The sequence below is a fragment of the Salmo salar genome, chromosome 21 (assembly GCF_965601325.2).
Source record: "Salmo salar chromosome 21, fSalSal1, whole genome shotgun sequence".
Taxonomy (NCBI): domain Eukaryota; kingdom Metazoa; phylum Chordata; class Actinopteri; order Salmoniformes; family Salmonidae; genus Salmo; species Salmo salar.
The window spans coordinates 28,439,147-28,463,569 of record NC_138311.1 but is presented as its reverse complement, the minus strand read 5'-3'; the positions used below and the strand labels follow the sequence as shown (position 1 = coordinate 28,463,569).

General features: G+C 42.7%; 1 protein-coding gene across 4 annotated transcripts in view; it reads left to right on the top strand.

Moving 5' to 3' along the window:
* Positions 1–24,423, top strand: part of LOC106582129 (unconventional myosin-XVI) — a 225,771-nt gene that overhangs the window by 74,343 nt on the left and 127,005 nt on the right. For all 4 annotated transcript variants that reach the window (XM_082967086.1, XM_082967085.1, XM_045704630.2 and 1 more), the window contains exons 3-7: positions 5,495–5,565; positions 5,726–5,869; positions 17,523–17,631; positions 22,995–23,119; positions 23,578–23,703. In XM_082967086.1, coding sequence (XP_082823212.1) covers positions 5,495–5,565; positions 5,726–5,869; positions 17,523–17,631; positions 22,995–23,119; positions 23,578–23,703 — 575 coding nt within the window. The remainder of the gene's footprint in view (positions 1–5,494; positions 5,566–5,725; positions 5,870–17,522; positions 17,632–22,994; positions 23,120–23,577; positions 23,704–24,423) is intronic.

The following is a 24,423-nucleotide window of genomic DNA, read 5'->3' as shown; positions in this document are numbered from 1 at the left end:
ACCAATAGTAGAGCAGGACAGAGGACAGTGTTGACCTATGGACCAATAGAACAGCAGAACAGTGGGCAGTGTAAACGTATGGACTAATAGAGAACCACAACACCGGAAAGTGTTGTCATGATCCAATAGAACGGAAATGGAACACCAGCCATATGGTCCAGCATACATCACTTCTGTTTGATTGCCCTGAGGGTCAATACATACATAGCTCTTGACTTCTGACCTCTGTTCAGTCACGCTCAACAATGCCCTATAAAAACACATAGATGGGTACTTCTAGTGTGCGGAAGGTCAAACAGACCTGATGCCGTCCAGACTGATGCCTGACTGTATCAGTCTATTATTTCTGATGACTAGTGATTAAATTAATATATACAGTAGTGTTTAGATTGTGTGTGTGTGCGTGTGTGCGTGTGTGCGTGCGTGCGTGCGTGCGTGCGTGCGTGCGTGCGTGAGAGAGAGAAATTACTGTTTTGAATGACTTTAGGAAGGCTATGTTCTTCCTCATCAACCATTTAAGCTCCATTAAGCACCAAGAAGACTGTGTGTGTGCGCATATAAATGTGTGCGTGTGCATTAGTCATTTAGCAGACAATGTTATTGAGGGATATCCACCATTCTACTAAAGCACTGTAGGTGAGCCAACCACCATTATCCTTAATTACTAACCTAGGTGGGGTTATATTCCTGAGCTTTTAGGCGTGCGACAGAAAGGTGTGTGTTTGTGCGTGCGTGTGCATAGCATGTGCGTGCACGTGCGTGCATGCGTGTGTGTGCGTGTGAGAGAGAGATAATTGTGTTGATTGACTTTAGGAAGGTTGTGTTCTTCCTCATCAACCATTTAAACTCCATTAAGCACCAAGGACCATTAGAATGTAAATGTGCATGTAAATGTAAATGTGTGTGTGTGTTTCAGTGACTGTATACTCGTGTGTTCATAATACATCCACCCATAAATGACTAGGATCCTCCATTATCAAGACAAAGCAAAGATTGGTTGGTTGATAAGTGGGGTCCCTACGTATATGACCTAGAGGGAAATGAATGGAGCGGCCTGCACTACCTGAGGATCAGATTAATAATCACTAACAAGTGATGCCACTGGCTATACTGAAACACGCACTGCATGGTCAAACTATACTGAAGTAAAACTGTTACATCCTTGTTTCAGTGGTGTCATGTCCTAGCTCAGCTTGACATGTATATGCCCTTGTCATTATACACACATCTGTTTAGATAACGACCGCTGAGGTCAGCCATCCTCAATAGGCAGACAACGGACCCAGAATTAAAGTAAAACATTTCATTTTATGGAATCAAGTTGGGCTTTAAACTTTTTGCTGTTATTTGCGCAAGAAACTTAACCCTAATTTGCTACAAGGGCGCTGTACTACTATGTCTGAGTCTGTAAAACAACACATTTCACTGCATCTATCCGATGTATGTGACAATGAAACATATATACAGTTGAAGTCGGAAGTTTACATACACCTTAGCCAAAGACATTTAAACTCAGTTTTTCATAATTCCTGACATTTAATCCTAGTAAAAATGCCCTGTTTTAGGACAGTTAGGATCACCACTTTATTTAAAAAATGTGAAATGTCAGAATAATAGTAGAGAGAATTAATTATTTCAGCTTTTTTTTTCTTCTGACCCACTACACTCAATTAGTATTTGGTAGCATTGCCTTTAAATTGTTTAACTTGGGTCAAACGTTTCGGGTAGCCTTCCGCAAGTTGGGTGAATTTTGGCCCATTCCTCCTGACAGAGCTGGTGTAACTGAGTCAGGTTTTTAGGCCTCCTTCCTCGCACACGCTTTTTCAGTTCTGCCAACAAATTTTCTATAGTGTTGAGTTCAGGGCTTTGTGATGGCCACTCCAATACCTTGACTTTGTTGTCCTTAAGCCATTTTGCCACAACTTTGGAAGTATGCTTGGGGTCATTGTCCATTTCGAAGACCCATTTGCGACCAAGCTTTAACATCCTGATGTTGCTTCAATATATCCACATAATTTTCTAACCTCATGATGCCATCTATTTTGTGAAGTGCACCAGTCCCTCCTGCAGCAAAGCACCCCAACAACATGATGCTGCCACCCCCGTGCTTCATGGTTGGGATGGTGTTCTTTGGCTTGCAAGCCTCCCCTTTTTCCTCCAAACATAACAATGGTCATTATGGCCAAACAGTTCTATTTTTGTTTCATCAGACCAGAGGACATTTCTCCAAAAATGATGATCTTTGTCCCCATGTGCAGTTGCAAACTGTAGTCTGGCTTTTTTTATGGCGGTTTTGGAGCAGTGGCTTCTTCCTTGCAGGTTATGTCGATATAGGACTCGTTTTACTGTGGATACCGATACTTTTGTACCTGTTTCCTCCAGCATCTTCACAAGGTCCTTTGCTGTTGTTCTGGGATTGATTTGCACTTTTCACACCAAAGTACGTTCATCTCTTGGAGACAGAACGCATCTCCTTCCTGAGCAGTATGACGGCTGCGTGGTTCTATGGTGTTTATACTTGCTTACTATTGTTTGTACAGATCAACGTGGTACCTTCAGGCATTAGGAAATTGCTCCCAAGGATGAACCTGACTTGTGAAGGTCTACAATTTTTTTTCTGAGGACTTGGCTGATTTCTTTTGATTTTCCCATGATGTCAAGCGAAGAGGCACTGAGTTTGAAGGTAGGCCTTGAAATACATCCACAGGTACACCTCCAATTGACTCAAATGATGTACATTAGCCTATCAGAAGCTTCTAAAGCCATGACATAATTTTGTGGAATTTTCCAAGCTATTTAAAGGCACAGTCAACTTAGTGTATGTAAACTTCTGACCCACTGGAATTGTGATACAGTGAATTATAAGTGAAATAATCTGTCTGCAAACAATTGTTGGAAAAATTACTTGTGTCAAAGTAGATGTCCTAACCGGCTTGCCAAAACTATAGTTTGTTAGCAAGACATTTGTGGAGTGGTTGAAAAACAAGTTTTAATAACTCTAACCTAAGTGTATGTAAACTTCCGACTTCAACTGTATATATACTACCAGTCAAGGGTTTTCCTTTATTTTTTACTATTTTCTACATTGTAGAATAATAGTGAAGACATGAAAACTATGAAATAACATATATAGAATAATTTAGTAACCAAAAAAGTGTTTAACAAATCAAAATATATTTATATTTGAGATTCTTCAAAGTAGCCACACATTGCCTTGATGACAGCTTTGCACACTCTTGGCATTCTCTCAACCAGGTTCATGATGTAGTCACCTGGAATCTTTTTCAATTAACAGGTGTGCTTTGTTAAAAGTTAATTTGTGGATTGTCTTTCCTTCTTAAGCCAATCAGTTGTGTTGTGACAAAGTAGGGTTGGTATACAGAAAACAGCTCTATTTGGTAAAAGACCAAGTCCATTATGGCAAGTACAGCTCAAATAAGCAGAAACGACAGTCCATCATTACTTTAAGAAATGAAGGTCAGTCAATACAGAAAATTTCAAGAACTTTGAAAGTTTCTTCAAGTACAGTTGCAAAAACCATCAAGCGCTATGATGAAACTGTCTCTCATGACGATTGCAACAAGAAAGGAAGACCCAGAGTTACCTCTGCTGCAGACGATAAAATCATTAGAGTTAATTGCACATCAGATTGCAGGACAAATAAATTCTTCACAGAGTTCAAGTAACAGACACATCTCAACATCAACTGTTCAGAGAAGATTGTGTGAATCAAACATTCATGGTCAAATTTCTGCAAAGAAACCACTACTTAAGGATACCAGTAAGAAGAATAGACTTGCTTGGGCCAAGAAACACTATCAATGGATCTTAGACCGGTGGAAATTTGTCCTTTAGTCCTGATGAGTTCAAATTTGAGATTTTTGGTTCCAACCGCTATGTCTTTGTGTGACGCAGAGTAGGTGAATGGATGATCTCTGCATGTGTGGTTCCCACCGTGAAGCATGGAGGAGGAGATGTGATGGTGTGGGGGTGCTTGACTGGTGACACTGTCAGTGATTTATTTAGAATTCAAGGTACACTTAAAACGGCAAAATCTTATCTCCGCCAACAGGAGGAGTGTAAACAGTTTGGTGATGCATGGGTTGCGAGGAGGGGTTTGTTACTACACTAATAAATATAAATATCTATCCGGACCTTTGCCTCCTAGGAAATGTGTTTGACCGGACCTTCTCAAATAGTATTTGAGTACCCCTGACTTAGGTTAAACGACTCTGGGGGCTCCTCACTATCGTTACCCTTGGTAATTACAGTGGTTGTTACCCTCACTGCTAACGGCTCTGGTTAAGCGAGTGTTTGAGAGAGTCAGTGAGTTAGTGTGTGCACAGACGCTTTATAGGTGTGTGTGTGTATGATGGTGCATGTCAGTCTGTCAGAGGCTTGCGTGACAGAGTAGTTCAGTGTTCTGCTGAGGTAAGGTCTCTCAGTGTTTATCCAGCATCCATCTTGGCTTATCACTGTTGTTGAGGGAAAATAGGTCTAAAGACCTCCCCCCTCACTCCTTTCTCTCTCTTTCTCTGCCCTCAAATCTGTCCATCTCAGTCTTTTCTTCATTCTCTCTGTGTCTAATACTCTCCCTCTGTAATTTCCTTCTCCTTTTACCTCATGTAGAAGCATTATTGAGGGTAGTGGTTAGGGCAGATCTGGGTGAGTCTGTGAGTAAAGTGTCAGCAGTTCTGTGTTCCTTGTGAATAATAGATATTGGTGGGTGAGTACTGATCGTTGTAAAGCAGATCTATGTCTATGTGTGAGTACAGTAGAATGGTTTGTAGAGAATTACCAGGTAATCTGTGTCAGTATGTCAGTGTTGTGGATACTATATTTGTAGTGCCATCCACTGTGGCTCAGTAGAGCTGATGTGATGTGAGTGAGTGAGCCGTGTATTTCCAGGCAGGCGCTCCACCTCTCAGACCAACTACAGTGTTTCCCAACTCCAGTCCTCCAGTACCCCCAACAGCACACATTTTTGTTGTAGTCCCGGACAAGCACACTTGATTCAACTTGTCAACTAATCGTCAAGCCCTCAGTGAGTTAAATCAAGTCATTTTGTCTGGGGCTACAACAAAAATGGGTGCTTTTGGGGATACTGGATGACTTCTATAATAAACACTGACTGACTGACTGAGTGACTGACTGATTGACTGACTGACTGACTCCTGAAGGGCACACAGAGAACAAGTCACACACAGGGGGATTTTACTGGAGAGTAGGAAGCTGTCGTGTGTGTGCGTGTGTGTGTGCTGCATGTTGTGTGTGCATTTGCGCTTTTATTTTTATTGGAAAAATACACCGAGTTTTTGCTAATAAACCGTTGTCTACCTATGTTGTTTATCTGGTATATTTTCTCCTGATGTCCTGCCTATCTCTGTTACTACATCCACACGTGTTCACACAACAGGCTAGGCGTTTGTGTGGTTTTTCAATGTGTATTGTATCAATGGGACTAGTATTTCTCTCTCCCTGTTTTATGTTGCAGTGCTGCGTCTACTGAAGGAGAGAGCTGACCCCAAAACTACTATCTCCTCTGGAGGATCTCTTCTACACCTGGTAAGAATACACGTGCACACACACGTGCACAAACACACACACAACCACATCCACCTGCTGTTTTTCAATTGGCTCACCATTATCCGACCATGCCTCTCTCTTCCTCACTCTCTCTCTCTCTCTCTCTCTCACTCTCTTTCTCTCTCTCTTCATCCCATAGTGTGCTCGTCATGACAATGTGTTTGCGGCTGAGGTTCTGATCGAGCGAGGGTTAAACGTCAACCTGCAGGATGAGGACCTCTGGACAGCCCTGCACATAGCGTGTGTGTGTGACCACGCCGACATGGTGCTGCTACTATTGCTGGTGAGAAACACACACACACACACACACACACACACACACACACACACACACACACACACACACACACACACACACACACACACACACACACACACACACACACACACACACACACACACACACACACACACATATATATATACAGTTGAAGTCAGAACTGAAACTGAGTCAGGTTTGTAGGCCTCCTTGCTCGCACATGCTTTTTCAGTTCTGCCCACAAATGTTCTATGGGATTGAGGTCAGGGCTTTGTGATGGCCACTCCAATACCTTGACTTTGTTGTCCTTAAGCCGTTTTGCCACAACTTTGGAAGTATGCTTGGGGTCATTGTTCACTTGGAAGACCCATTTGCGACCAAGCTTTAACTTCCTGACTGATATCTTGAGATATTGCTTCAACATATCCACATAATTTTCCATGCTCACGATGCCATCTATTTTGTGAAGTGCACCAGTCCCTCTTGCAGCAAAGCACCCCAACAACATGATGCTGCCAGCCCCGTGCTTCACGGTTGGGATGGTGTTCTTCGGCTTGCAAGCCTCCCCTTTTATCCTCCAAACATAAGGATGGTCATTATGGCCAAACAGTTTTATTTTTGTTTCATCAGACCAGAGGACATTTCTCAAAAAATTATGATCTTTGTCCCCATGTGCAGTTGCAAACCGTAGTCTGGCTTTTTTATGGCGGTTTTGGAAAAGTGGCTTCTTCCTTGCTGAGTGGCCATTCAGGTTATGTCGATATAGGACTCGTTTTACTGTGGATATAGATTATTTTGTACCTGTTTCCTACAGCATCTTCACAAGGTCCTTTGCTGTTGTTCTGGGATTGATTTTCACTTTTCGCACCAAAGTACATTCATCTCTAGGAGACAGACCGCGTCTCCTTCCTGAGCGTATGACGGCTGCCTGGTCCCATGGTGTTTATACTTGCATACTATTGTTTGTACAGATAAACGTGGTACCTTCAGGCGTTTGGAAATTTCTCCCAAGGATGAACCAGACTTGTGGAGGTCCACAATTCTTTTCTGAGGTCTTGGCTGATTTCTTTTGATTTTCCCATGATGTCAAGCAAAGAGGCACTGAGTTTGAAGGTAGGCCTTGAAATACATCCACAGGTACACCTCCAATTGACTCAAATGATGTCAATTAGCCTATCAGAAGCTTCTAAAGCCATATATATATATATATACAGTGCCTTGCGAAAGTATTCGGCCCCCTTGAACTTTTTGACCTTTTGCCACATTTCAGGCTTCAAACATAAAGATATAAAACTGTAATTTTTTGTGAAGAATCAACAACAAGTGGGACACAATTATGAAGTGGAACGAAATTTATCGGATATTTCAAACTTTTTTAACAAATAAAAAACGGAAAAATTGGCTGTGCAAAATTATTCAGCCCCTTTACTTTCAGTGCAGCAAACTCTCTCCAGAAGCTCAGTGAGGATCTCTGAATGATCCAGTGTTGACCTAAATGACTAATGATGATAAATAGAATCCACCTGTGTGTAATCAAGTCTCCGTATAAATGCACCTGCTCTGTGATAGTCTCAGAGGTCCGTTTAAAGTGCAGAGAACATCATGAAGAACAAGGAACACACCAGGCAGGTCCAAGATACTGTTGTGGAGAAGTTTAAAGCCGGATTTGGATACAAAAAGATTTCCCAAGCTTTAAACATCCCAAGGAGCACTGTGCAAGCGATAATATTGAAATGGAAAGAGTATCAGACCACTGCAAATCTACAAAGACCCGCCGTCCCTCTAAACTTTCAGCTCATACAAGGAGAAGACTGATCAGAGATGCAGCCAAGAGGCCCATGATCACTCTGGATGAACTGCAGAGATCTACAGCTGAGGTGGGAGACTCTGTCCATAGGACAACAATCAGTCGTATACTGCACAAATCTGGCCTTTATGGAAGAGTGGCAAGAAGAAAGCCATTTCTTAAAGATATCCATAAAAAGTGTCATTTAAAGTTTGCCACTAGCCACCTGGGAGACACACCAAACATGTGGAAGAAGGTGCTCTGGTCAGATGAAACCAAAATCGAACTTTTTGGCAACAATGCAAAACGTTATGTTTGGCGTAAAAGCAACACAGCTCATCCCCCTGAACACACCATCCCCACTGTCAAACATGGTGGTGGCAGCATCATAGTTTGGGCCTGCTTTTCTTCAGCAGGGGCAGGGAAGATGGTTAAAATTGATGGGAAGATGGATGGAGCCAAATACAGGACCATTCTGGAAGAAAACCTGCAAAAGACCTGAGACTGGGACGGAGATTTGTCTTCCAACAAGACAATGATCCAAAACATAAAGCAAAATCTACAATGGAATGGTTCACAAATAAACATATCCAGGTGTTAGAATGGCCAAGTCAAAGTCCAGACCTGAATCCAATCGAGAATCTGTGGAAAGAACTGAAAACTGCTGTTCACAAACGCTCTCCATCCAACCTCACTGAGCTCGAGCTGTTTTGCAAGGAGGAATGGGAAAAAATTTCAGTCTCTCGATGTGCAAAACTGATAGAGACATACCCCAAGCGACTTACAGCTGTAATCGCAGCAAAAGGTGGCGCTACAAAGTATTAACTTAAAGGGGCTGAATAATTTTGCACGCCCAATTTTTCAGTTTTTTATTTGTTAAAAAAGTTTGAAATATCCAATAAATTTCGTTCCACTTCATGATTCTGTCCCACTTGTTGTTGATTCTTCACAAAAAATTACAGTTTTATATCTTTATGTTTGAAGCCTGAAATGTGGCAAAAGGTCGAAAAGTTCAAGGGGGCCGAATACTTTCGCAAGGCACTGTGTATATATGTATATATATATATATATATATATATATACACACACATATACACACACGTAGTACGTATGGATAAAAAAGAGCTGGTCCTATGGAGTGTAGGTCCTTGCAGTATCAAAGGAGTTTGGGTCAGGTCTGGTGTCTGCAGTATTAGACTATCATATGGGTTTGGGTCAGGTCTGGTGTCTGCAGAATTAGACTATCATATGGGTTTGGGTCAGGTCTGGTGTCTGCAGTATTAGACTATCATAGGGGTTTGGGTCAGGTCTGGTGTATGCAGTATTAGACTATCATATGGGTTTGGGTCAGGTCTGGTGTCTGCAGTATTAGACTATCATAGGGGTTTGGGTCAGGTCTGGTGTCTGCAGAATTAGACTATCATAGGGGTTTGGGTCAGGTCTGGTGTCTGCAGAATTAGACTATCATAGGGGTTTGGGTCAGGTCTGGTGTCTGCAGAATTAGACTATCATAGAGGTTTGGGTCAGGTCTGGTGTCTGCAGAATTAGACTATCATATGGGTTTGGGTCAGGTCTGGTGTCTGCAGTATTAGACTATCATAGGGGTTTGGGTCAGGTCTGGTGTCTGCAGTATTAGACTATCATAGGGTTTTGGGTCAGGTCTGGTGTCTGAAGAATTAGACTATCATAGGGGTTTGGGTCAGGTCTGGTGTCTGCAGAATTAGACTATCATAGGGGTTTGGGTCAGGTCTGGTGTCTGCAGTATTAGACTATCATAGGGGTTTGGGTCAGGTCTGGTGTCTGCAGTATTAGACTATCATAGGGGTTTGGGTCAGGTCTGGTGTCTGCAGAATTAGACTTTCAGAGAGGTTTGGGTCAGGTCTGGTGTTCTGCTGATTAGGTCCAGAGTGAGACAGGAACAGCTGTAAAGGAGGGGACATGAGCAGGCAGAGGTGGAAGCATGGAGGTTGGGCTGTGTTTGGTTTGGTGTTAGGTCCTATTCCGGTTATGTTGATTGGGTCTGGTGTGGTAGTGTGGCAGCAGACCCTGTATGGTGGGGTGGGCTTGAGATACACTCAGGGGAGATGTGGCTGTGTTTTAAGAGTTGCCAGAAAGAGCGAGAGAGAGAGTATGTGTGTCTGTGTATTCACCTCCCCTCTTCCTCTTTCTATCAGAGCAGTGTTTGATTTCCCTAAAGCAGTGCTGCAAGAGGAGAGCTGCATCAGTGGGTCTGTGTGTGATATAAATATGCCAAACACTACTCCTGCCAAGGGGACCACTTGAGTGAGAGAGTGAGAGAGACTCTAAATGTCTTCCATTCACTTTCAACTGAGACCCACTTTCTAGCTAATGAGGTCACATCTACAGTACTCACACAGGATTCAGCTTTACTGTCAGTCAGGAGAGAGAGAGAGGTATGGAATGTTAAGGTGAGAGAGGGGTAAGAAGAAAGATTTTCAAGCTACTGTAAACAAAATGATTATATGCCTCTTTAGCTTCCCTCTGGTAAATTATGAGGGAAGTGTGTAAGTGTCTGTGCGGCCTTGTGTGTGTTTGTGTGAGCAAGCTCAATGAAATAATGAATGAGATTCCCCCAAAAAATGTATGCCTGTGCGTGTGTGTATCTTTCTCTGTGTGTGTGTCCCTCTCCCTCTCTCTGTGTCTCTCTCTCTCCCTCTCTCTGTCTGTTTGTGTGCGTGCATGTGTCTTGTAAGTAAATGTCTTCCTCAGAGTAAGATAACATATATTACAGAATTATCAGAAGGGTACAGGAGGACGGCTGAAAGGAGAGCTGAGGCAGTGGCTGAGTAAAAATAGCTCTTTTTGAAGCTGATACAGCCTCTGTTTCCCTTTCTCTTTCTACCTTCCTGATACCACGTCTTCTCCAGCACTGAGCCTGCCAATGCACAGTCACCCTGCTCCGATCCCAAATAAGACCACAATCAGGGCATTTTGTTGATCATTCCTATGTAACTGGTAATAAACATGATAAACATAAAACTGATTTACACAATCACTGTTTTGTAGTGAGTGTTTACACTATTAGTGTTATGTTGCGCATTCTAAGGCATTATACAATTGTTGTAGATGCTCTTGAAATACGGTGCATTCGGAAAGTATTCAGACCCCTTCACTTTCTAACTATTTTAGTTACATTACAGCCTTATTCTAAAATGGATTGAATCGTTTTTCCCCCTCATCAATCTACACACAATACCCAATAATGACAAAGTAAAAACAGGTTTTGAGAAATGTTGGCAAATGTATATATATATATATATATATATATATATATATATATATATATATATATATATATATATATATTATTATTATTTTTTTAAATACCTATTTGTGTTAGTATTTAGACCCTTTGCTATGACAATCCAAATTGAGCTCAGGTGCATCCTGTTTACATTGACCATCCTTGAGATGTTTCTACAACTTCATTGGAGTCCACTTGTGGTAAATTAAATTGATTGGACAGGATTTGGAAAGGCACACAACTGTCTATATAAGGTCCAACAGTTGACAGTGCATGTCAGAGCAAAAACCAAGCCATGAGGTAGAACGAATTGTCCGTAGAGCTCATTGTGTCGAGGCACAGATCTGGGGAAGGGTCCCAAAACATTTCTGCAGCATTGAAGGTCCCCAAGAACACAGTGGCCTCCATCATTCTTAAATGAAAGAAGTTTGGAACCACCAAGTCTGGCTGCCCGGCCAAACTGAGCAATCGGGGGAGAAGGGCTTTGGTCAGGGAGGAGACCAAGAACCTGATGATCACTCTGACAGAGCTCCAGAGTTCCTCTGTGGATATGGGAGAACCTTCCAGAAGGACAACCATCTCTGCAGCACTCCACCAATCAGGCCTTTATGGTAGAGTGGCCAGACGGAAGCCACTCCTCAGTAAAATGCACATGACAGCCTGCTTGGAGTTTGCCAAAAGGCACCTAAAGGACTCTCAGTCTGAGAAACAAGAATCTCTGTTCTGATGACACCAAGATTGAACATTTTGGCCTGAATGCATGCGTCAAGTCTGGAGGAAACCAGGCACCTCTCATCACCTGGCCAATACCATCTCTGTGGTTAACCATGGTGGGGGCAGCATCATGCTGTGGGGATGTTTTTCAGCGGCAGGGACTGGGAGACTAGTCAGGATCAAGGGAAAGACGAACAGAGCAAAGTACAGAGAGATCCTTGATGAAAACCTGCTCCAGAGCGCCCAGGACCTCAGACTGGGGCGAAGGTTCACCTTCCAGCAGGACAACAACCCTAGGTACACAGCCAAGACAACGCAGGAGTGGTTTCGGGGAAAAGTCTCTGAATGTCCTTGAGTGGCCCAGCCAGAGCCCAGACTTGAACCCGATCAAACATCTCTGGAAAGACCTGAAAATAGCTCTGCAGCAATGCTCCCTATCCAACCTGACAGAGTTTGAGAGAATCTACAGAGAAGGATGGGAGAAACTCCCCAAATACATGTGTGCCAAATGTGTAGTGTCATATCCAAGAAGACTCAAGGCTGTAATTGCAGCCAAAGGTTCTTCAACAAAGTACTGAGTAGAGTCTGAATACTTATTTAAATGTGATATTTCAGTTTTTTTTTTTTCATATTGATTTGCAAAAATGTTCTAAAAACCTGTTTTTGCTTTGTCATTATGGGGCATTGTGTGTAGATTGATGAAGGAAAAAACTATTTAAGCAATTTTAGAATAAGGCTGTAACTTAATAAAATGTGGAAAAAGTGAAGGGGTCTGAATACTTTCTGAATACACTGTACATATACAGAATTCATATTAGGAAGTATTTCAGGGAATTTCCCAAACAATGTGCTGGGTCTAAAGTTGGGAAATGTAGTATTTTCAGAGTGATTCACCATATCAGAATGATTGACAGACTTACCTTTGATTGACATGTGAAGATATGCAAACAAAAATGTCCAGCTCATTCATGCAGTTATCCATTGTGTCATTCCTTTCATCTCCTCCTCCTCTCCATCCATGTCCTTGGGTTTCCATTCCTGCATCCTAAATAGAGGACAGTGTTTGTGCTGACAGAGATGACACAGTGGCTGTATTTGCTGGGATAGAGGAGGTAACATTATTGTCTCTCACACTCTCTCTCTGTTTGCTAGTGCTAATGCTAATTATCTTATCACCACATTGCAAACAGATGGTGTGGGAGGAAGCTTCCCAATTTTCCATGCACTCCCAATACCCATTCCCAACCCTGTTCCCAACCCCATTCTAAACCCCTATTCCCAGCGCCGGGTACTGCTCCGTCTCCCAACATCTTTCTGGCAGGATTTAGCCTGTCTGTGTGACTGCGAGAGGAGTGGAGGGGATTTTAGTCATAGAAATGTTCAGTTTGGTTATAAAACTATGATAGGAGACAATGGGCAACAACAGAGTAGTGTTCCTTCATGCTAAAGCTAGCCTGGCCTTACATTAAATGTGAGTTGGTTTAAATTTGAGTTAAAGACTGTGTTTAGACAGACAGGCCAATTCTGATATTTTTTCCACTAATTGGTATTTTGACCAATCTCATCAGATCTTTTCAAATCATATATTTTTCAGAGCTGATCTGATTGGTCAAAATACCAATTAGTGGAAAAAAATATCAGAATTGGGCTGCATGTCTAAATGCAGCCATAGTGAGGTATTCATCATTAATTTACAGCTCATCCATGTTGGTTCCCCGTATGAGGATACTTATCCTCGTTCGATCAAACACCCCCTATGCACAATAACAATTATGAAGAGATGGCATAATTGTTTCTATAGTCTAGTCTAGTTGAGTAGCAACCTCTGTTTATGTGGCATCACCATAGCTCCCTAATCAAAGCCTAGAACCCATCATGGCATCGGTCCGTTATCATATCTGATTTAATTTCACAGTACCAATTAGGGTCCCCTGATTTGCATGGCTATCGAGGGCCATGCAGGCAGCAATTAGATAAGTGATTCGTGATTAGGAGCTAATTGGCAGGTTGTCCTTATTCTGTTCTAACATTTCCCAGAGGAAGTGATTGGTCCAAATAAGGAAAAACATGGCGAAACAACAAGGTATTAATTTAACTCGTCCAATAAGAAACACTTGTTTTGGATTTACCGTTGCATGCCCTAATGAATACTCAGTGGTGGGGAAGCTACTCTGAAAATGTTGTTTTTACATTTTTTCTTTAACTAGGCAAGTCAGTTAAGAACAAATTCTTATTTGCAATGACTGCCTACACCGGCCAAACACAGACGGCGCTGGGCCAATTGTGCGCCGCCCTATGGGACTTCCAATCATGGACAGCTGTGATACAGCCTGGATTCGAACCATGGTGTCTGTAGTGACACCTCAAGCACTGAGATTCAGTGCCTTAGACCGCTGCGCCCTTCGGGAGCACTCTGGGAATTGGTCGTTTACCAAGCTACCAAGTACTTCACACTGGAAGAAGTTAAGCTACACCTAAGCTTCCCTTAAGAAACATATAGTCAAACAGAAAGGAAATTATTGCCTACTCTACTCATATTTTATTTTATTTTTGCAAAACAAATGGTGTGTAGTTCCAGAAGTTATCTACACCGCTACATGGCAAAAAGGTAGTTAACTACTGGAAACACTACCTAGAATTGAATTTAGTTAAACTACCACCAAGCTACAGCAAAATGTAGTTAAATTACTACTTCAACTACATGTAGTTAACTACTCCCCATCACTGTGAGTACTACCATGATATCAGTTCTCTCATGTCACTGTAATCCTGTTATATCAGAGGATCGTTGGTGGTTTCTCTGCCTCGTCTGTCTGCAGTGGTCCTCTGATGTGTCACTTTGAGTCTTTAACCGACCTCTCAAATACACTTTGTCTAAACACGTCTGAAAGTTATGAGTGAACCCTGAAGTTTCTGCTTACTATTGTGTAACTCCTGACTGTCTGTTGCTGGGTGTTGATGGTACGGCTTACAGCAATCATCTTAATATTACTGGCTTCATTAAACTCTTCATGGCTTAAGATGGGAGATTGTGATTAAGTGGTTCTCCTGAGATCTTCTGTTGTTATGAAACTTCCTTTTAGATAGGTTTAGCCTGAGTCGTATAAGTCCCTTTGAAACTACAGTAGAAGACTGACCCAGTTTTGGCATTTGAAAATATCAGCTTCTTTAGTGGAACTTAATATTATTTTCTGTCTAGATCCTGACTCCTTCCATAAATCTGAAAACTGTGATGTAATTTGTCTTAGCGTAGGGGACTAGTCCACATTGACTGTATAGCTAGTCCATTCTAAGATCATTTATCTAGCTTTAGGAACATGGTGTGTTTAGCTCTTCTCCAGTGGGCTGCTGTCCCTACAGCCGTCTCAGGGGACAGTCCTACATCTTAGTTTTGGTTGGTATTGATCCCACCGGGGGCACGTTATGGCGTCCTGTTGTTAGGGCGACAAACGCTGATCCATCATAATGCGGCGGTGAGAGCTGAGCGTGTTGCGGTCAGCTTGTTAACCCCTGCTGCACGTGTGGCGCCCGGGAGACAACTGGACGGCGCTTGTTTCTACGTGTCAGTGGTTATTATCTGTAAACAGACAGATGATGCTCTGTCTTGATCGATGGGATGCCCCAGGATATAGCAGTCATATCAAGGACAAGTCTAACATTGTTACTATTGCCATCTAGGATTACATTAGGATTAATGAGGTGGTCAAACTCATATTGCTCCTTGTATTATTATATACCATTACATTTGTCTGCCGCTATGTATTGACTGCAAAGTTTGACATAATGGTAGGTGTCAGCTAAGTATAAACTGCAATGAATAAATAACACAATGAATACATCAGAAACCATCCTCCAGAGGTCCCAATTGTTTTCCTCATGAGAACCAGTTCAGTGGGTATAGCAGTGTGTAGCCTACTGTAGTCTGACTGTAGAGCCAGACCAGGCTGTGCCAAGTGATGTCTTCATTAGGACAGTCCCCTATTGACCCGGGAGCTCAGAATGATAGGTCAGGGACACCACCTCTCCCCTATCTACTCTACACACACGCATGCACACAAACACTCATTGTTCAGAGTGTGTGTGTGACAGTCTGTGGATAAGTCAATAACTGTCCCTCCCCACTCTCTGGTTTTCTGAAACCTGCAGAAAGACTGTATGATTGGCATATCTGGGCTGGATGAAAAAAAGTCTGAAAATAGACAGGCAGTAGGTGCTCTCTCTCTCTCTCTCTCTCTCTCTCTCTCTCTCTCTCTCTCTCTCTCTCTCCCTCCCTCCCTGCTCTCCTTCTTACATCGATGAGCCCTTCCTCATTAATAGATACAAAGCACCAGCTGATGTTGAATGTTAGGTAATATATTCATGAACCCCTAACTAACCCTGCTAATGAGTGACAACAGCTCCTGCTAGACCAGACCATACCGATTGGTTGGCACTTTACCCAAAGAAACAAAGGGGCAAACTCCAAACGCAGACCGTTCCACTATTTAATAACTTAACAATAACATCAGTTGAACTAAATGAATTGTGTTTTTAATTGCGTGGCATTAATGACAGGGGTAGATTCATCATCTCTGATGTTTCCCTAGTGTTTAGAGATTGCAGAATGTTTTTCTTCTTGGTTTTTGAGGTTTGAATTTTAGGGTCCAGGGCTCTGAGATATAAGGGTTTGGACTTTCAATTTTGGGGATTGGTGTTCAGTATTTGCAGGTCGCTCTCTAGCCTATATCCATCTGCTTGGTCTTCCTCTTTCTCCGTTCTCTATCATCTGTAAAGCCCTTCCCCCTCCCACACACACACACACGAAGATACATGAACCCCCCCATGCGCGCACACACACACACACACACACACACACACACACACACACACACACACACACACACACACACACACACACACACACACACACACACACACACCTTTTCCCTGTCTGCTTGAAGACTAGCCCATTAATCTTGGGCTGCATCCTAACATGGTTGTTAGAATTCTATTAGCTGTAAATATTCAATAAGGAACCTCACTTAAAGGCCCTGTCCCTCTTATCAGCCGCAGCCCAGCCACGATCATTACACTGCAACCTCTTTTATTGTTTAGGCAAACGACAAGCAGCGATTTATGGGGAAAGACTGACAATGGTGACGTGAAAGGAAATGTGTTAGTTTAAGTATGTTATAGAGGGGAGGAGATACAGAGAGAGGGAAAAAGAGAGAGAAATAAAAGAGAGGGGGAGAAAAAAGGTAAAGAGAGGAAGTGAGGCAAGGAAGAAAGGAGTGATGTTACAAGAGAGGTGACAAATCACAGAGTAGTTCCCGAGGGTAGTGGTGGGAGGAATGTTGAATCCCAACCATGTTTTACTTGTGTATGTTTAGACAAACAGCAGTCATTACACAGTCCAAGTGTAGTCTGCCTGGGGGTATGTTGTTATCTCACACCCCAAGAGAAGGCAGCACTGGTAGGACTCTTCACTGTGTAAACACACACACACACACACGCACGCACGCACGCACGCACGCACGCACGCACGCACGCACGCACGCACGCACGCACGCACGCACGCACGCACGCACGCACGCACGCACACACACACACACACACACACACACACACACACACACACACACACACACACACACACACACACACACACACACACACACGTACGTCCCTGCCCTGGGGTCCCCACAATTCCATATGTAATGAGTTGTTTAATTCACTTCATTGAGTGTTCATGTCCCTGTGGCTCTCCTCAGGTTCACACTGCTGAGAGGGCCTGATAATTGGGCCTACTTTATCATCGATTCCTCTCTGATGAATGGCCTGAGAAACCACTCAATTTGTTTGTGTCTCCCTCCTCCCTCCCCTCCTCTATTCATTCTATGGTGGGTTTGATACGTTCCCGGGTTTTCTGGAAGACTGGGGTGAATGTTCTACTTCAGGATGTGAACGGAAACATTCCACTGGACTACGCCACTGAGGGAACCGAGAGCAGCTACATCCTCCGAAAACACCTAGAGGAAAACGGTAACACAATACTCCTCATATGATTTGATGTCTGTTTTATGTAGTGTGTCATGTCGTGTTGTGTTATATTGTAGGCCTATATGTGTTTATTGTGCAACAAACAGCCCTAGAAATGTTGACCTACACACTTTCACATTGTGAAAAATATTTTTCTTTTCTGAATAGTTTTTTTTTCAATCTTTGCCACTTTTCCACCCACACACAATTACTCTGGTTTAAGACCTGTCTATTATATCGGCAGTACGACATTTTGTTCTAGTCCATATAACATGTGTTAATATAATGCCTGCTTCAATGTTCATAATATTTTCACAGCAGTTAAAGGAGACTGAATAGAAAACTAAATAAAATGAGAAATTAATGAAAGAACATTTTTAATTTCATATGCATGAAATAATGGCTTAATTTGAAAAAATGAAAATCAACGGATCATAAGTTACGTCCACACACGATTATAATGTGAAGTGAGGAAACAGACTAAAATACTTAATTATAAGAAATGGTTCCATGGATGGTTGGCTGCCATATTGCCTGAGGGAAAGGTATTGATACTGTATATACAGTGATTTCAGAAAGTATTCAGACACCTTCACTTTTTCCACATTTTGTTATGTTACAGCCTTATTCTAAAATGGATTGAACACGTTTCCCCCATCAATCTACACATGATACAACATCATGACAAAGCGAAAAAAAAGGTTTTAGAAATGTTTTCAAATGTATAAAAAAATCAAAACCAGAAAAACCTTATTTAAATAAGTATTCAGACCCTTTGCTATGAGACTCAAAATTGAGCTCAGGTGCATCATGTTTCCATTGATCACCTGTGAGATGTTTCTACAACTTCATTGGAGTCCACTTGTGGTAAATTCAAATGATTGGACATGATTTGGAAAGACACATACCTGTCTATATAAGGTCCAACAATTGAAAGTGTATGTCAGAGCAAAAACCAAACCATGAGGTCGAAGGAATTGAGCTTTGAGATATGATTGTGTCGAGGCACAGATATGGGGAAGGGTACCAAAAAAATCTGCAGCAATGAAGGTCCCCAAGAGCACAGTGGATTCGATGATTCTTAAATGGAAGAAATTTGTTAACCACCAAGACTCTTCCTAGAGCTGGCCGCACGGCCAAACTGAGCAATCGGGGGAGAAGTACCTCCCCGACCCGATGGTCACTCTGTCCCAACCACAGCTACTACTACTACACTGTGTCCTCTCTGTCCCTCCCATGACTACCACTACTACACTGTGTCCTCTCTGTCCCAACCACAGCTACTACTACTACACTGTGTCCTCTCTGTCCCTCCCATGACTACCACTACTACACTGTGTCCTCTCTGTCCCAACCACAGCTACTACTACTACACTGTGTCCTCTCTGTCCCTATCATGACTACCACTACTACACTGAGTCCTCTCTGTCCCTACCATGACTACCACTACTACACTGTGTCCTCTCTGTCCCTACCATGACTACCACTACTACACTGTCCTCTCTGTCTCTACCATGACTACCACTACTACTACACTGTGTCCTCTCTGTCCCAAACACTACTACTACTACTACCACACTGTGTCCTCTCTGTCCCATCCACTACTACACTGTGTCCTCTCTGTCCCTACCATAACTACCACTACTACACTGTGTCCTCTCTGTCCCAATCACTGCTACTACTACTACACTGTGTCCTCTCTGTCCAAACCATGACTACTACTATACTGTGTCCTTTCTGTCCCAACCATGACTACTACTACTATACTGTGTCCTATCTGTTCCAACCACAACTAACTACTACTACACTGTGTCCTCTCTGTTCTAACCACTACTACTACTACTACTACTACTACTACCACACTGTGTCCTCTCTGTCCCATCCACTACTACACTGTGTCCTCTCTGTCCCTACCATAACTACCACTACTACACTGTGTCCTCTCTGTCCCAATCACTGCTACTACTACTACACTGTGTCCTCTCTGTCCAAACCATGACTACTACTTTACTGTGTCCTTTCTGTCCCAACCATGACTACTACTACTATACTGTGTCCTATCTGTTCCAACCACAACTAACTACTACTACACTGTGTCCTCTCTGTTCCAACCACTACTACTACTACTACTACTACTACCACACTGTGTCCTCTCTGTCCAATCCACTACTACACTGTGTCCTCTCTGTCCTTTACCAGTACCAATTCTACTACACTTTGTCCTCTCTGTCCCAACCACTACTACGTCCACTACACTGTGTCCTCTCTGTCCTAACTACTACTACTACACTGTGTCCTCTCTGTCCCATCCACGACTACTACTACTACACTCTGTCCTCTCTGTCCCATCTATGACTACTACTACTACACTGTGTCCTCTCTGTCCCATCCACAACTACTACTACACTGTGTCCTCTCTGTCCCAACCAGTACTACCACTACTACTACACTGTGTCCTCTCTTTCACAACCACTACTACACTGTGTCCTCTCTGTCCCATCCACAACTACTACTACACTGTGTCCTCTCTGTCCCAACCAGTACTACCACTACTACTACACTGTGTCCTCTCTTTCACAACCACTACTACACTGTGTCCTCTCTGTCCCAACCAGTACTACCACTACTACTACACTGTGTCCTCTCTTTCACAACCACTACTACACTGTGTCCTCTCTTTCCCAACCAGTACAACTACACTATGTCCTCTTTGTTCCTCTCACTTAATGTGCAGTACCAGTCAAAAGTTTGGACTCATTCCAGTTGTTTTATTTATTTTTTCTATTTTCTACAATGTAGAAAAAGTGTGAAGACATCAAATCTATGAAATAACACATTTGTAATAAAGTGGCTAACCAATAAAGTTTTTATATATTTTATATTCGAGATTCTTCAAATTAGCCACCCTTTGCCTTGATAACAGCTTTGCACACTCTTGGAATTTTTTTAATTTGTGGAATTTCTTTGCACCTTAATGTATTTGAACCTATAAGTTGTGTTGTGACAAGGTAGGGGTGGTATACAGAAGATAGCCATATTTGGTAAAAGACCAAGTGCATATTATGGCAAGAACAGCTCAAATAAGCAAAGAGAAACAACAGTCCATCATTACTTTAAGACATGGAGGTCAGTCAATCCGGACACTTTGAAAATGTCTTCAAGTGCAGTCGCAAAAACCATCAAGAGCTATGATAAAACTGCCTCTCATGAGGACCGCCACAGGAAAGGAAGACCCAGAGTTACCTCTGCTGCAGAGGATAAGTTCATTGGAGTTACCAGCCTCAGAAATTGCAGGCCAAATAAATGCTTCACAGAGTTCAAGCAACAGACACATCTCATCATCAACTGTTCAGAGGAGACTGCGTGAAGCAGGCCTTCATGGTTGAATGGCTGCAAAGAAACCACTACTAAAGGACACCAATAAGAAGAGACTTGCTTGGGCCAAGAAACAAGAGCAATGGATATTAGACCGGTGGTAATCTGTTCTTTGGTCTGATGAGTTCAAATTTGAGATTTTTGGTTCCAACCGCTCGTGTCTCTGTGAGACGCAGAGTAGGTGAAAGGATGATCTCCGCATTGTGTGGTTCCCACCGTAAAGCATGGAGGAAGTGTGATGGTGCTTTGCTTGTGACACTGTCGGAGACTTTTTTTTAAATTCAAGGCACCCTTAACCAGCATGGCTACCACAGCATTCTGCAGCGATATGCAATCCCGTCTGGTTTGGGTTTAGTGGGTCTATTATTTGTTTATCAACAGGACAATGAACCAACACACCTCCAGGCTGTGTAAGGGCTATTTGACCAAGAAAGAGAGTGATGGAGTGCTGCATCAGATGACCTGGCCTTCACAATCACCTGACCTCAACCCAATTGAGATGGTTTGGGATGAGTTGGAGTGCAGAGTGAAGGCAAAGCAGCCAACAAGTGCTCAGCATATGTGGGAACTCCTTCAAGACTGTTGGAAAAGCATTCCTCATGAAGCTGGTTAAGAGAATGCCAAGAGTGTGCAAAGCTGTCATCAAGGCAAAGAATGTCTACTTTGAAGAATCTCAAATATATATATGTATAAAATAGTAAAAATAATAAGAAAAACCCTTGAATGAGTAGGTGTGAATGAGTAGGGCTAAGTAGGGCTAAGACAGAGGAAGTCAAACACACACACACACACACACACACACACACACACACACACACACACACACACACACACACACACACACACACACGCACACACACACACACACACACACACACACACACACACACACACACACACACACACGCACACACACGCACACACACGCACACACACGCACACACACACGCACACCTCAGCCCCACCTGCCTGTGACCTGTGTTGGGAGAAGACATGGGTTCAAATACTATTTCAGATATTTCAATTACTTTTCAATACATTTTTTAAAAGTTTTCTTCAAATAAAGGTTGATGAATATTGGAAATGTATTTGGAAATACTCAGATACACTCCCATGCACCCAGATATTTGAAAATAGCATTTGAAATAAGTATTTGAAAATAATTTCAAACACAAATTAGTCGATTTATTGTTATTTAGTTGTTTTTTTTACAAATAACCGTTCAAAATACTCAAATAAAAGTACTTGTTTTTGGCTGTCTATTTGAAAATACTCAAATACGCAGCATAGTCCCTTGCTCCCCCATGGCATCACAGCCCCTCCCCTCATCCCAAATCGCCTATAGGTGGTCTCTATCCCCTCATGCTCACATCCAGCCAGGAGAGAGATCCTCTTCCTGCTGTGGCACACTCCCATGTCACACTAGAAGTCTATGTTGCCTTAGTAACATGGCTATGTTACCCTCCTCAAGTCTCTCTTACAATCTCTCGTACAGGGCACATGCCCTATGGACTCTCCCTGTCCATTCCTATATGCACTCCACTAATTAGAATTGAGCATACCGTATAAGACTCAACTGCCTATAGTAATCAAAGCCCAAGGGACAAAAATATTCTATATTACAGTGATCGTTAGAGAGAAACACAGACGATCTATAATATATAGCTAGTGTATCATTTCGGCAACCAAAACAATGGTCCCCTGTGAGTATTTGAGGGTGGAGGAGATCAGAGCAGAACATCGATCCCCTTTAGCCAGGGATAGACTGCACTGCTAGACCTTCGTCCTCTCTTAGACCTCTGTCTGTCTGTCAGTCTCCAAGACAGTCTGTTGACTTTGAAAAGGAGACTAAGGATTCTCAAGGAGACATTACACACAGAACCAACATGGCTCCCATGATAATTGTGATTGGTACAGACTACGGAGACATTGTTAATGTCGTGTGTGTGTGTGTGCTGTACTAACGTGTGTGTTTTGTTCTGTTGTTCCAGGTATAGATGTGTCGTCCATGCACACCATGCGTACCCAGAGGCCCAGCACCATGTTGTCTGATGTTCGACAGCTGGTCTCCAGCGGGGTCAGTCTCAACCAACGCAACAACGACGGGGTTACTTTGGTGAGTACCTACCAGTGGAGGCTGCTGAGGGGAGGGCGGCTCATAGTAATGACTGGAACGGAGAAAATGGAATGTACAGTATTTGATTCCATTACACTTCTTCCGCTCCAGCAATTACCACAAGCCCGTCCTCCCCCATTAAGGTGCCTCCAACCTCCTGTGGTGCTTACAGTACTCCTCTATTATCTACCTCTCTCTATCTATCTATCTATCTATCTATCTATCTATCTATCTATCTATCTATCTATCTATCTATCTATCTATCTATCTATCTATCTATCTATCTATCTATCTATCTATCTATCTATCTATCTATCTATCTATCTATCTATCTATCTTGCTCTCTGTCTTTTTTGCTCTCTCACTCTATTTTAATGGCTGTCTACAGTAGATGTGTCTGTGTAATATGTTTCTTTAACGCTCTCTCTCTCTCTCCTTCTCTCTCCATCTCTCTCTAGCTCCACATAGCGTGTGCTAGTGGCTACAGGGAGGTGGTGTCTGTGCTGCTGGAGGACGGGGCGGACCCTCAGCCCTCCGACAACGGCTATTGGACACCTCTCCACCTGGCTTCCAAATATGGACAGGTACTGTCATATCACTGTACATTCACATATCCAGTCGTGTCAGATCCACGGAGGGAAAGTGAACAAAACTTTGTTTAGCGAAGGAACAACTTTCTAAAATGATATTCAACCATAAAACGTACGGGAATGCATCAATAATGGCTAGTTTATAGACCAGTATTGGCTGGCTAGTTTATGGACCAGTATTGGCTGGCTAGTTTATAGACCAGTATTGGCTGGCTAGTTCATAGACCAGTATTGGCTGGCTATTTCATAGGCCAGTATTGCCTGGCTAGTTTATAGACCAGAATTGACTGGCTAGTTTATAGACCAGTTTTGGCTGGCTAGTTTATAGACCAGAATTGGCTGGCTAGTTTATAGACCAGTATTGGCTGGCTAGTTCATAGACCAGTTTTGGCTGGCTAGTTTATAGACCAGTATTGGCTGGCTAGTTCATAGACCAGTATTGGCTGGCTAGTTTATAGACCAGTATTGGCTGGCTAGTTCATAGACCAGTATTGGCAGGCTAGTTTATAGACCAGTATTGGCTGGCTAGTTTATAGACCAGTTTTGGCTGGCTAGTTTTTAGACCAGTATTGGCTGGCTAGTTTATTGACCAGTATTGGCTACTGGCTTTTTATTTGTTTACCTTGTCTAGTCTCATTTTGAGACCTATGGGAAGATAAGTTGTATAGCAGAAATCTCCTCTGTCTGTCTCTCTGCTGATAAACAGGTATTTTG